Below are 14,990 nucleotides of genomic sequence, written 5' to 3' on the forward strand. Positions count from 1 at the left end.
GAGTGGGCCCTTGCATAAAACATGTTAAATTTTTTATCACAAATTTTTATTTAAAAGAACATAAGGAGAATGGAAAGTAAAAGGAGTAACTGCTGTGGAAAAGCCTGGCAGGCACCATCCTAACTGAGCAATCCAGTTTGACATCACCAGTGGTAGATCATGTTGACATCAGGAGCCCTTTAATGTGATGTAATAAGAAGGCACTCGACCTCTGTGGTCTTCTTCCCCAAACCCCCAATCTAATCATGAGAAAAACACAGCCAAACACAAATACAGCAACTCTCTACAAAATCCTGAAAAGTAGTCTTCAAACCTATCAAGGTCATAAAAAACAACAACAACAAAAGTCTGAGAAGCTGTCACAGACCAGAGGAGCCTAAGGAGACGTGATGACTAAATGAAATGTGGGGATCCTGAGTGTAGTCATGGGAAAGAAAAAAGGTATTAATGAAAAATGGTGAAATATGAATAAAATTTGAAGTTCGATTAGTGATGAAGCACCAATGTTGATTTGTTAGAGTTGACATATGTTCAATGTTTATATAAGATGCTAACATGAGAGGAATTCAGGTGATATATACCAAAATGCAACATTTCTGTAAATCGCAATGATTCTACATTTTTTTAAAATTTAAGTTGCATTTCTACACATCAGCAATAATATCCTAGCAATTTGAATTTAAGAAATAAAATTTATGGTAGCAATATCACAACAATAAACACAATTGTTTTCTTCATGTTGCTTATTATATATTTCTTCTGGAAAAAGAAGAATATGAAAAGACTTGGACGAAAGGAACAAACTGCCAAAAGTCAGTAGGTAAGTCTGTTCTCTTCAGCTTGGTCGGGAATGGAAAAGGACAATGGAAATAATCCCAGCACTGGGACAGAGATGAGTTCAACAGATATTCATGGAGCATCACTATGTGCCAAGCACTGTGAGTTATAAATCCTCTAAAGTGAATTAGTTCATTACATTTCAACTTAATAAAGTTAATAAGAGAAAAGTTAAAAAGAGAAATAATAATTTCTCTTTTCTCAATGCTTAAACAAATCTATATTATTCTCTTTATGTGTCTTAGTAGTAGTAATAATAGTAATAAAACATGACTTGCATTTAACTGGCCATTAATAGCTTGCAAAGTGCTTCCACGTCCATCAATTGTCCCAGGCATTATAGGACAAGGATGGAGTCGAAACTGGGAGTGTGGCCTCTGCAGAGTGTAGGGATCAGAAGAACACTCTCCTTGTGTGGCCTGGGGCAGGACTTCTTGGTTTCTGCAGCTGAAAACTAAGCATAAAAATAGTGGTTAAATCATAGGGTTGTTATGAGGGGACTAAGTGAGTTCTTGTGTGCAAGGACCTTGGCACAGGTAAATTCCTTGAAGGGTTAAATAAACTACTTACTATACGAAGTACTTACTATGTACATGCAGGTACCAAAATTTAGAAGACTCAGATTTTTCTGTAACTTAACCAGTAATGGTGGAGCAAGAACTTAAACCATTTATTTTTCTTTTCAAAACAGGATTCCTGGTATTATATACCTAGTGGAAATGTGGTAAATGGCAAACTAATTGGCATGATCGGGATTAGACATAGGCATGCAAGAATGACAAAACTTCAAGATTAAATGGAACTTACTAGTGTAACCAATCTAATCCATTGCCCCACTCAAGAATTTTCCTAAGGAATTGTCATGCGGCCTCTCAATGTCACAACAGAGGACTTGCTGCCTCAAGAGATAACCCTGCCATTTTTTTTGACAACTCAAAATATTCTTCTTGCCTCCTGGTTACATACTAACACATTGTTTCTAGTTCTATTTTAAAAGAGTAAGTCTAATTGATCCTTGTACTTTGGTTTAAGGCTTAATTTCATTTACTTCTGCACACCATCTAAGTTTGACTTTACAATAGCAGTTTCTGTAGTATGAGAAGATAAATGGCACCTTTTGAAATGTCTCAAAAGAATACTGCACCAAGATTCTGATTTTTTCAGAGTACATAGTTAATTCATTATATCTGAGATCATATGTTAAAACTTGTTGCTATTTTTTTTTTTAAAGAGAGAGTGAGAGAGGAGAGAGAGAGAAATTTTAATATTTATTTTTTAGTTCTCCGTGGACACAACATCTTTGTTGGTATGTGGTGCTGAGGATCGAACCCGGGCCGCACGCATGCTAGGCGAGCGCGCTACGGCTTGAGCCACATCCCCAGCCCCCTTGTTGCTATTCTTAATAAAATATCTGTATGATCTCCAATTACAGCATCCTGTTCTTAAAGCTATTAAAGGCAAAAGCAAATTTCTTCTTAATTTCAAATTTTATGTTCATTCAACATAGAGCGTTCATTATATGACAAGGGCTGGAAACAAGCATTGGTAAAGTGTGGTTTCCGTCCAGTTGTGTATAGAACCTGTCTTTCTGAGCCTAGAAAGGAAGGCTTGAAAAGTTCTACATGTAGATACAGAACTGCTGAGTTTTGTTGGCACATAAAGTTACAAAATTTTGTCTTCTACATAATCAATGTAAAAGTATTTGTTGGATGAATGAACGACTGTTGACTTTTCCCCCCATACTGGGGATTGAAGCCAGGGGAGCTTTACCACTGAGTTATATCCTGGGACCTTCAGGGTTTTTGCTGTTGTTGTTTTTGTTTTTCTAATTTTGAAACAGGGTCTCAATAAGTAACCCAAGCTGGCCTCCTGCCTGATCCTCCTGTCTCAGCCTCCCAAGTCCCTGGGATTACAAGTGTACTCCACCATAACCAATCCTAGTCTAAATTTTTATTCAAAGTTTCAAATTTTTTGGTTACTTCACTTTATAAATTCAGAGATTTTGAAACATAAGTATGTAAAATTTTGTTCTTCATTTAACAGTATGGGCTGTAATACAAGGTGTAAAAAAAGGTTTCGAAATAATCTGCTACTCTCATGAATTATTTCCATCAAGTTCTTAAACATTTATTTTTTAAATATATTTTTTAGTTGTAGATATCTTTATTTATTTTTATGTGGTGCTGAAAATTGAACCCAGTACCTCACAGGTGCAAGGCAAGTGTTCTACCACTGAGCCCCAGCCCCAAACATCTATATTTTTATGTAAAAATATCCACTTTCATTATATGAAGTTGTACATTTATGTCTATTTGCTACAGTATTAATTTTTATTTATATAATTTTATTCTTCTTTTAGGATTTGTGGAGACAACTTTTGGGGTCTGGCTTTAACTTATGTACTAATATGGAAAGGGAGTGAAATGAATCACTTTGTGGTTGATAAATTCAACATTCTATTTACAGACAGACTGATGCTGATGTATTCTAGCAGAAGCAGAAAAGGTTATGTCAAACAACTATTAAAAAAAACATACTACGTGGTGTTAATGATGTTACCTTAACATATCAGCTTCAGGGGCTGCATAATTGTTTCTGCTAACCCATAAATTTTTGAGTAACAACAAAATTATTGTGATTTTTCTTACTGAATAATTCATACATTACAAAGCATGTATGTAACAAGGTCCATGAATCACTAACACATATAATGATCATATATCTAATGACATATCTCTTTTCATAAGATGAATTCAAATAGATTTATGTATTTAGGTTAACTAAAAAATACTGGGTTTATAGGGTTCATAATTCTGTCAACAATAACAACAAAAACTTCAAACCTTTAAGAAGTACAATTTCTATGATTTGCTTTTAAAAACAGAAAGCTTTTGTTTATCAAAATCCTGTGTTTAAGCTACTTTTCATGAAGTTTTACAGCTTTTAAATTGATACAATAAATATCACTGAAGATAAATTAATAATATAATGGAATAATACAATGTTCATAAACTGTATTTAAAATGATATAAGTGCAACTAAAATAGCTATAAGCAATACTATATAAAACCTAGTACTAATAGTAACTGGTATTCTTTATCCAGCAACTAGGATACAAGAAAGGTTATTTTCATTTACTAACACTTTACAGGCTTTACTTTGGTCTCATTTTAATCAAACCAAAAATATCCTTTTCTTAATGCTCCTAAAAATGATCCCAAATGAGATTTCATCTACTTAATTAAAACTAGGCTTCATAAATAATTTTTTTTAAATTCTAAGACTATAATATATAAAATAATGTTAACATATTTTAACTTTAAATTTGTACCATTTTTCTAAATTTAGTTTTTTTGTTTTCCCAAGCGCACTGGCAGTCCAATCCAGGGTCTTGTACATTCTGGTAGTCAAATGCTGTACCACTGAGTTACACAGCCAGTCCCTAAACTCAGTTATTTCTTACAGGATTCATGCAATTATATTTTATCATAGTTGACTCCTTTACTCCATTTTTTAAAAATTCATTTTATTTATTTATTTTTTGTGGTGAACCCAGGACATATGAGGCAAGCACTCTACCAACTAAGCTATATTCCCAGCCGTAAAATTTATTTTAATTATGGTAAAATGCACATAATATTTACCATTTTAATCATGTTTAAGTGTACAGTCCAGTGGTATTAAGTACATTCATAGTATTATGCAACTATCAACATATCCATCTACAGAACATTTTTCATCTTGCAAAACTGAAACTGTACCCATTGAACATTAATTGTGCTTTAATAATTTTAACAGCTTAATGGAGATACAGTTCACCAGCCATACACTTCTTTCAAAGTGTACAATAGTTTGAATATAGTCACAGAATTTTACAATCATCACCACAATCAATTTTACAAGTTTCATTACCCCTTAAAGAAATGCTATCTATACCCCATTTGCAGTCACTCCCCAACCTTTAGCAATCACTTACTTTTTGTCTGTATAGATTTGCCTATTCTGGACATTTCATATAAATGTAATTATACAATATACAATATGAGTTTTACATTTCATATAAATGTAATTATACAATATACAATATAATACATTATACAATATGAGTCTTTTATGATTTACTTCTTTCACTTAACAATGTTTACAAGTTCATTAATGTTGTTTTATCATCTGTCCATACTTCATTCCTGTTATTGCCTGAATAATACCAATATGAATATTCTTATACAAGTTTTTGCATGGACATGTTTTCCATTCTCTAGGGTACATACCTAGGAGCAGAACTGTTGAGTCAAACAACTCCTTATTTAAGATTTTGAGGAACTGTGAAACTTCCAAAGCAGCTTCATTCACTTTTCATTGCCACTAACAATTTATGAGGGTTCAAATTTCTCCACATTCTGCCCACACTTCTTTTTGGTTATAGTCATCCTAGTAAGTACGTAGATATGCAGTAGTGTCTCATTGTGGGTTTGATTTGCATGTGTTTATTAGCTCTTTGTATATCTTCTCGAAGACATGTATTTTTTAGTACATTTTTCAGGTGGGTTGGTGCGTTTTAAGTTCTTTTTATATGCTGGATATAAATCCATTATAGATATATGATTTGTGAATATTTTCTCCTATTCTGTGGGTTGTCTTTTTATTTCCTTGATCACATCCTCTGAAGCACAGAAATTTTAAATTCTGATGTTCAATTTATGTATATTTTCATTTGTCATTTGAGTTTACTTTTATCCTTTTTCAGAACAAAAGAATTTTGTAGGCTCCATGTGAAATCAAATTTCATGACTAAAAACCTAATGAAACATTTGGAAATAAACTTAATAAAAACCACCTAGATTTTAGTCCAGTTGTATTAGTGTTCTCAATTAGCAGAACAAAGCTCTGTGTTGGGGTTGGATGACCAAATATATATTATTGGAAACTATTTTAGCCACCTTTTTATTAAAGGAAAAATTTAACATCTAATTTGATCTCTAATTTATATTAGAAAAGTAATCTTTAGACTATGGTCACTACTAATAACACTTCTTGGTATTGGGAGAGCTCTTGTGAAACATTTGTCAAGCACATAAAATAGTAGAAAACTGAAATATAGCAATGAAGATTTGTATGCTATTGATTGTGTAGCTTAAGTAATTTTTCATTGCTAACATAAGATTTAATAAGTATAAGTAGTTAAAGATTCTGACTTGGCACTAGTCATTAGCATGTAATTGAACTAGTAAAAAAGATCAGTTAAAGCTGTGTTGATTACCACCTTATCTTTGAAAGGCAATTAAAGACCTCAATCATTGCAACAGATTTGATTGTGCAGCCTCTATTGGACATTGATCTTTCAGCAAAGTGCAGTTACATTTTCCATTAATTTATAGTAACACAGTTTAACTCTGATACCCTAGACTGTTGACCCAGGTGAGATGTAATGCTAAGTACTTGTTTAGGTTAAGATGCTCCCAAATGTCATTACTGTCTCAATGTTAAGTGCTGAAAAAAAGTAGATACCTGATCCACTAGCTTTAGGATAAGGTTTCTATTATCTGCTTTAGCTTTTAAGTGAAGTGAAACCAAGATCCTTGACTTTTATGTCATCCCACTCATCTACACGTCATTCATTCTTTAGTAGATTGAAAAGGTATTTTGTGCAGAATTATAGATGTTCCATGCTTACAGTTTAGGGTGAACATAAATATAAATGACATGAAATAAAATGGACTTAAAAATACATATGGCTTTTATAAAAAAAATTTCAATTTTTACAGACATCAATAATTAGCAAAAACAGTCAATTAATAGCCAAATGTGCAATGAAAGAAATTATAACTATTTATATAATTTTGGTATTTTAGGAAATGTACACTGGAAAAAAACAGCAATTTTATATCAGCAATCTCTTTCATTCTCCCAATTGTTATTGCATTTTAATAGTGGTTCAGAACTTACACAGGAACTAAAAATTTTATCTAGAAATTTATTCCAATACTTGATAACTGATTTATATCAGGATAATGAGAGATGCAAGGTTTTGTATAAAAGCACATCTTCATTTAATAAGTTTTGCATGGATTATTTTAAAGACAAAATAAAATAAATATAGGCAGAAAAGCTGAATTAATGGTTTCATTAACTAAGTGAAATCCTGACATCCAGAAGAGCAGGGCCCACTCAGGAGCCTCCTTGCCCTTGTAGGTGAGTGGGCACGGGTGTAGACACCCACAAATTGGCTTCAGTTTTTCTCCATCTCCCCACCTCGCCTTATTTCTGAAATACTTTATTCTGTGTAGTCCTTTATAAATATAAGGATCAGAAAAAGGTGAATTACAAAAATAGAGCTTTTAATGAAATAAAAATGTGCTTACAAGTATAATCATGACACATTTGGGTTAGAAGGGGCTCTTATGTTGTTCCTCTCACATTACAGAAGGAAAAACTAAGACACAAGGTAAGGAGTTATTATCCTTAGGTCAAAAAGACAGCACCGATACTAAAATTAGAGCATCCTGGCTTCCAGCATTTATATTTTATCCTTTTCAGGCCACAATGCTTCTATGTAATATACAACTTTAAAGAAAAAACTTAAAACATTTACTGTTTAATAAGAAGCAATTTTCATATTAAAGTCTTAGTATTAAGTCTTAAATCCGATGAATGATATTTTAATTTTTGAACTATGCCCTTAGCCACCACTGAGTTCATCCTTTACCATGATCAACTCCATAAGAGCAAGAGGTCTATTGATTTTCATGTAATACAAGAAAATATTACATTTGCTTAATTGTTACACAGTGAGCACATCAGACAAGAAATCAGGGCTCTATTTAATGCTGCAAGCAGCAGAGAATTACAGAGATCAATAAGGTAGTTTGTCAAAGATGTTCTCCAAGGAGACTTACCTATCACCATATGGACAAGAAGTCACACTGACTATAGCTATTGAAAAACAGGTAAGCAGAGTCAGCAGTACAAATTATCAGAAATCAAACAGGCCTGTGTGAAAAGAGGTACGACTTTACTGAAAAGCTGTATTTATAGTCTGGTAATTAAAAACCATTTTATCAGCCTTGTGTTGGGACCAAACCTTTACAGCAAGTATTGACAAGATCAGCAGCAATGAATGAGAAGTATTTGACTTAAAACTTATGAGCTATAGTTATTTAACTTTGCCTATTACAGAGGAAATCAGTTCTAGCCTTCCTTGCAAAATGCTAATAGTCAGTTTTATTATTAATGAAGCTTAATGTAACATATCTCCTTAGTGTAAGCCATTCATTTAACTAGTGCCAAGTATGTTTGTCTGGACCAAATATATTGGCGTAAGTATTTCCTTGATTAAAGTGATATTTAGACATGCTTTTAGACAAGTGAACACTACATATATTTGAAGAACAGTTCATCCTCAGTAGTGCATTTAACATGAAAACCTTTGAGGAAGCCAGTTTGCATTAGTTTATTACTATGGCGCTTCTGCTCACTTTCTCTGTTCACTTGCCAGGAGTAAGCATCCAAATGTTGGTTAGATGAAATTTTGTAAAAAGTTTTCCTACAAAAATGTGTAAACATTGTAGAATATCAGCAACACATTATCATAAAATGATATATAATGTATGTTTGTAATTATGAGAGAGATAATAAATCTTAAACACCCATTGGTTTAGAAATTAAATAGTTCTACTTAGTTCTCCCTAAATTACTCCAAATTTCTGAAATTTACCATTCATCTGGGTACTTTGTGACTATCCCCAAGGATAAATTTTTTTTAATGACTTTGCTTTCAAAAATACAATTAACTTAATAAAATTCTAATGCAAAAATGCCATCAGGTCTTTTAAATTTTCAGCCCACTCCCCATTGCCAACAAGTCTTTGGATATGTACCATTTAAGTTAATTGCTTTTATAAACAGTTACCAAATTTATTTTTCTGGATATTTCTAGATCTTAACTGTTCTCATAGCTTTATTGGCATGCTATTTTAATTTTTAGTAAGTCCTAATTTCTTTCACCTTGTTGCACTTACATTAACCCAAGTTGTTATTATATTAAAAAAATACTGTGGGATTGTTTAAGCAACAAGAAATTTCAGCAATCCCTCTTCCAGATAAATTCACAAGAGCTTTAAAATATTTCCATGCAAAATTCTGGCAGCTGAATACTTTAGATATTAAATTACAAACAGATTCTCATCAATTTTGGATTTGCCAATGATATGATATAAATTTCCATCATATACCCAGATATCTTCTACTTTTTCCCAATGTCATATAAAAGATTTTTCTCCCTCCTCTTTTGTGTGAGCATCTATATTTCTCTTCAATTTAAATTATTAACACCTATCCATAGAATCTATGTAATAGAATCATTTTTTAAAATCTGTCATTTAACCTAGTTCTAGGGAACATTAGTGTGAAGCTTCATGTGTTTGTAGTTCCCATCTGCAATATATAGCAACTTATATAAAGCTTCACCTCTTGAGGATAATGATTCATCTTAAAGAGCCAGACACCATAGAAAGAAAAAGGTGTTTGCAAAAGTTTTATTCTAAAGGATCAAAAATAAATATTGCACATACACACAAGAGAAAATCCACAGATATTTATATTCTCCAATGCATACTTTCAATACATGGCACCTTCATCTTCTTTATTTAGAAAATATATTGTTATTGGTCCATAACTGGTATGCACAGTCTCTGTGACTCTGGCAAATAACCAGGAGCCAAGTCCATATAATAAAGTTGGAATACCTAGAAAACAAACGAATATGTTACTTGTGAACATCAATACTTACTATTCATGTGTCCATGTATTTGTCACATTACTAATCATATAACACTTGTCAGTAATATTAACAAATACTCACGTTATAATTTCATCTATGTTTGTCAAACACATGGCAATTATGTGAACCTAAAGATTCTCAAAACTGTAGCTAAGGCTGAAGTAAATTTTAATTTTCCCTAATGCATTACCTTCAAGTAGTTATGAAGTAATTCTATATTCCCTTCACAAAAAAGCAAATGGAGAAGAATAGTCATTAATTTAGTTATAAATGCTCCTGATTATTAGCTTTGAGCTAATAATTACTAGGTCAACTCTACTGTCCTTTAAATACATAGTAATATTGATGGCTAAAGTAATTTTTGTACAACTTAGAAACTGGGTCAAATAGCTATCTTCAAAATCTAAGGCAAAACCTAACTCAAAAGATCTCAGTGTCAACAAGCATGAGAAAAAATATTCTCATTAAAATTTCTACAATTGATTTGAAAACAATCTTGTTTCAACCTATTTGGAATAAGTATATAGGACACTCTAACACATTGTTTCTTTGGAATATTGCCATTGATAAGATTTTGCTGCTTTTGAGATTAGCTGCCATTCGTCATACATGAAAGTAAACACATACTACCCAAGAATGTGGATTAAACCCTCATAAGCATACAATACTGTATTGCATACAAAATGAACTTTCACAATTCCTGTATTTTTAAGGCACTAAAAATCAATGACTACTAATATATTAGAAGCATATTATAAAACCACAGCCACATGAATCAATGACAAATGTAGTATACTAGGCACAAGTATTAATTTTATTGCTCCCGTGTGCAAAATGGGCAGAAAAAGACAATCTAAAAGCTTAGCTGCACATTTGGAAAATCACTTCTTTCTAGTTAATAGGGAAATCAGCACATGTTCAGGACAGATAATTTTGCTAAATTTTCTTTTATTTTTCTGCAGAAGTATACTCATGTATCATACTCTTTTTGCATGTGTAAGTGTGTGGGACTACTCTGTGCTTATTCCCCCCTGGAGCTGCATTCCAGCCTCTGTGATGCCACAGATTAATCAGGAGAAGCATCAGTAGCTGGGATTCAGGAAAGAGAAAAATATGCCCTGTTTCAGGCTGGGTTTTATCCATTTTTAGGGATATACTGGATCATAGTTTGCTATTATCACAAAGTACCCTAAAACCCCAATTAAGCCTTTTATAGTATGTTGCCTTCTTTGCCTGGAGAATGCCCAAAACAATCTCAAACACTTCAAGAGACTGACACAAAAATTTCACAAAAACTAGGTAGTAAAGCTATTTGTAAATTTTTATACAGAAAGGAAGGAAGGAAAGAAGGAAGGAAGGAAAGAAGGAAGGAAGGAAGGAAAAAGTAAGTGGCACTAGAGTTAGGTAGGAAGTAGACAAATGAAATAGGGGAACAACATAGGCAGAAGTGAGGAAGGAGGACAGGGAGCAGTTGTTATAAAAAATAAATTCAAAATGCAGTATACAACTCCAAAAACTGAAAAACAATGCAGTGAGGGAGGAGGAACAGACTCTAGAAGCAACTGTTAATTTTCTAAAAAGGGTAAAATATGCCTTTTAAGATAATGCTGAGGCTATAAATTTAAGGAATGGTGATGATGCTAAAAATTTTGTTTTATATGATTTACTTCAGTTTTCAATTAAAATATTGATATTTTGAAAAAATCATACTTTTGAAAAAAAATCACACAAATAAATGGCCAATGTTCTTTCAACTAAACAGAGGACTGATTAAAGATTGCTAGTTTAATGATAGCTACATTATCTCATTAAAAAACAACTAGGAACTAATAATCAGTAATACTGTTTGACAGAGGATGAAGTTGTGATATGGGGAGTCAGAAATTCTGTATTTCTTTTTCTCTGCCATCTACTTATGTAATGCAGAAAGACTGATACACTAAATGAGAAGAGTTGCCACTTCTATAATTTATACATAAATTTTTTTCTTTGCACATCTCTCATGTGGTTTAAAGTCTATAAGATTCCATGAAAGATTATATTTTTTCCAGACTATCTGAAACACAGAACATCAAAATTAACTTGAAAATAATAATAATTCAGTTTGAGTCAGTTGAACAGTAGGTAAACCACTGTCAAATTAAGCACTTAAAAAAAATTAGAACTTTGTAGTAAGTCTCTGATTACCCATTCATTTCAATGGTAAGTTGCTTTTCTTAAATCTCAATCTATTTCCCAGCAGGATACTCAGACTGATAAACCATCAGTAAAATGTCAGCTTTCATTGAAGGGAAGGTGGAGGAGAAAGAGAACAAATGGGTAAACAGAAAACTTTATTATTTACAAAATGGAAAAATGAATTATCTGATAATTACTAGTTTGGAAAGGAAGAAAAAGAATAAAATCCTTATTGATAATATATATTCTTATTAACGTACTTGATGATCCAGAGGGGCAAGTGTATATCAGAGAACAGGAAAGGATTCTAATTCATACTCCCTTCCTTCAGACAAAAATAAAAACTAAATGTTACCAAATTGGGGATTACAGTACCCTTTAAAAAGTCCTGAAAAAAAATTCTCTTTATTGTTGTAAACCATTTTGTTTTAAAGCATATGTGAGCAAGAAGTTTTCCTTTTTGCTGCATTTAAAACTCTTATTCCCATTTAAGCAGGATTTTTAGAATTTCCAAAAAGAACATACAGACCTTTTCCACATAATAAAACAATTGTTGTTCTCAAAGGTTTTCATTTTCTTTTTCAAAAATGTCTTAATATCTACATCTAAAAGAGAAGCCCTTAATCATTAAGATGATCTTAAACAAAATGTTGAGTTTTTAATTGTTACACTTTTTTTTAAAGGCATTCAGTTTATATGGTTTGTCTATAGCTTTACCATGATACTTTTCATAATCTATTACTTACATTTGGGAAAGAATGATTTTTTTCTGATTCTGAAAATGTTAAACTCATTCTTCTTGAATCTAGTTATCATTCCAGTTTTTCCAAATACTTTTGCATTTAATTTTCTAAATAACCTCACTCATCAACTTTTTGCCAGCCTCAAAATTGGTTTGGTATAGTCCATCAGTCAAACAATAAGACATACTTTTTAAAGGATTAGACGGTTGCTAAATAATCTTTTTCTTACTGAATTGAGCCTAGGACAGTCCCAATGAAGCAATAGCTTAAAAATCCCATCAGTGAAACATGTGAATTATTATAAGTAAAAATACAGTGCCATATTTAAATTAAATGATCTTTCAGACTTTACAATATTAGTGCAGCTACCAAGCGTTTAATTCTGGCTTTATAAATCTAGTTGGTAACATGGTTCAGCTTCCATGTCTAGATTTTGAATCACTGAAATCTAGATCAATTTTCTATCAGCTACCAACAGATCCAAAGTATCTTGAGACCGTATATTTTTCCTTGACCTATAAAATGTCCATGTTCATGCCTCTCTTTCATTTAATCAAAAGAAAATAAACATCCAGTGAAAGAAAATACTGTCACGAATGTTTCCAGGAAAACATACAAATATTAAAGAGGCAGATTATTTTAAATGCCCTCCAGATCTAGGACTGGAGGCAGCTAATATGCCAAGGGAAAACCTTTAGGCCATTTAATAAAACAAACGTGGTGAGATTTCATATAAAGAAAACAAACTTTAAAAAGTTGTTTCAGTTTTTGTCCTATAAACGCACCCACACAGTGACGTTCAGGGGAACTAATCCTGCAATGCACTGAGACACTTCTTAACCAGGAGTGCCACTGTGCAGTGGGGACATTTCCTTACACCCGCCTCACTACCCAGTGCAGGGCCTTCCCAGGAGCAGGACGTGCGCTGGCCTACTCCCTGCCTCGGTGGTGCTGGATGGACCCGTAGTACCGGCCAGTGGGCAAGCCCACTCTGGGGACAAACAGTCCAGCAGCCAACAGCTCAGCGGCCGAGCACTTCCTGGGGGAATACAAAGGACAGGTGCAGAAGGCGGGTCCCAGAAGGCCGCCCTGGGGGTGGGGCCGGACGGCGCGGGACCCGCGAGCCTGTGCAGGGTCGGGCGGCTTTGGCCTAAGAGCGCGGACGTCGGTGGCGTGCTTAGAGGACAGTGCGACCGCCTTGGGGGGACGTGCTTCGCTGGGTAGGCGCGGCCGTCACCACTCACCGAGGTTGACGACCTTGAGCGCTGTGAAGAAGCGATTCTGCGGAGCTAGGTCCTGCCAGGGGGCCTTGGAGCAGTGGTACTTGATGAAGGGGAAGCAGCCGGTGCGCAGGACGTGGTAGTTGGCGCCCTGCACAGGCCAGTTGAAGTGCGAGAGGCCGAACTGGTCGTTGCGGACGGCGCTATAGGGCACGCAGAAGGAGGTCCAGTGCGGCAGGCGCCGCTGCAGCAGGTGCCGCGTCAGCACCTCCGAGGCGCGGGGCTTCGGGCGGGAGGCGGCGCCCGAGGCCCAGGGCCCGAACAGCAGCAGTCTCAGCGCAGCCTCGTGGGCCCTCCGCAGGGCCTCCATAACCCGCCGCGCGGAGAAAGTAGGACCGCGCCTGCCGCGGGGGCGGGGCCTCCGGAGCGCGCGTGCGCGTGCCCGCTCCCCCGCAGCGAGCGGTGGGGGGAACGCCCAGCGGGCGCCGCGCGGGTGCCGGAGGGTCCCCCCTGGGTGCGGCGGCGCGTGCGCACAGCGTGCCCGCGTCCTCCCACGAACCCCTGTCCGGGGAGCGGAGCCCTGCAGGGACTGGAGGGGCTGCCCGCGCGGAAGAGTCAGGGGTCCCTGCGTAAAGAAGGTAGTTAAATTGTTGCTTGTGACCCCCGGTAGTCATTAGTAATCCTGGAGCCGGGGAGGCTTTACCACTTTGAAAATGGGGTGTAGAGTGTAAAACAATTAAATTACCGCCCCAGTGAGTTGCAGAACTCAAACCCAGGTCCTTTGAAGCCCCTTCCAGTCTTTGAGCTCGGGTGAAATCCTGAGTTGACCTTGTGGAACTTGAGAAGATGTCCTCAAGGAAGTGAGCCAACACCTCAGATGTACCTTGGCTGGTAATGCCCGAGAACACTCATGTTCTCTTTTCTCTGTTCACTGTCAAACAAGTCCTAGATATTTCAAGATAAAAAGATTATTTTAAAAGAATGCCCCATGTGTCTGGGTGAGCATACAGGCGTGCAGAGTACTCGCTCCCAAGAACCTGGTGAACACCAGAGCAGGTTGGCATAGTTATCACCCTTTATAATTCTCAGTTACTGGTATTCAATCTGTTGCTTCAGGAAAACCTTTCTCGCACTTGACAGCCTGTTAAGGTGATAATTTCTAAAACACCTACTTTCTGAAGAAGAGTTCCTCTCATTTGTCCTAACTTGTGTTTGGAGAGGCCATACATAAAT

The 14,990-nt window shown here is 35.3% G+C and overlaps 1 protein-coding gene across 3 annotated transcripts; it reads right to left on the bottom strand.

Moving 5' to 3' along the window:
- Positions 1 to 1,039: 1,039 nt before the first annotated feature.
- Positions 1,040 to 14,198, bottom strand: C5H15orf61 (chromosome 5 C15orf61 homolog). 3 transcript variants are annotated; one of them, XM_021727827.3, is made up of 2 exons: positions 13,782 to 14,198; positions 1,040 to 1,291 (listed from the first exon to the last, which is right to left on the bottom strand). In XM_021727827.3, exons 1-2 carry the CDS (start codon positions 14,125 to 14,127, stop codon positions 1,056 to 1,058), a joined length of 582 nt encoding a protein of 193 aa, XP_021583502.1. In that variant the 5' UTR covers positions 14,128 to 14,198; the 3' UTR covers positions 1,040 to 1,055. The 3 variants fall into 3 exon arrangements, with proteins under 3 accessions (XP_021583502.1, XP_005316783.1, XP_040130846.1); XM_005316726.5 differs by lacking the exon at positions 1,040 to 1,291 and adding an exon at positions 9,358 to 9,581 and having other exon boundaries at positions 13,782 to 14,188; XM_040274912.2 differs by lacking the exon at positions 1,040 to 1,291 and adding an exon at positions 10,548 to 12,119 and having other exon boundaries at positions 13,782 to 14,192.
- Between the last annotated feature and the right edge of the window lie 792 nt (positions 14,199 to 14,990).

Source organism: Ictidomys tridecemlineatus, chromosome 5, assembly GCF_052094955.1.
Source record: "Ictidomys tridecemlineatus isolate mIctTri1 chromosome 5, mIctTri1.hap1, whole genome shotgun sequence".
Taxonomy (NCBI): domain Eukaryota; kingdom Metazoa; phylum Chordata; class Mammalia; order Rodentia; family Sciuridae; genus Ictidomys; species Ictidomys tridecemlineatus.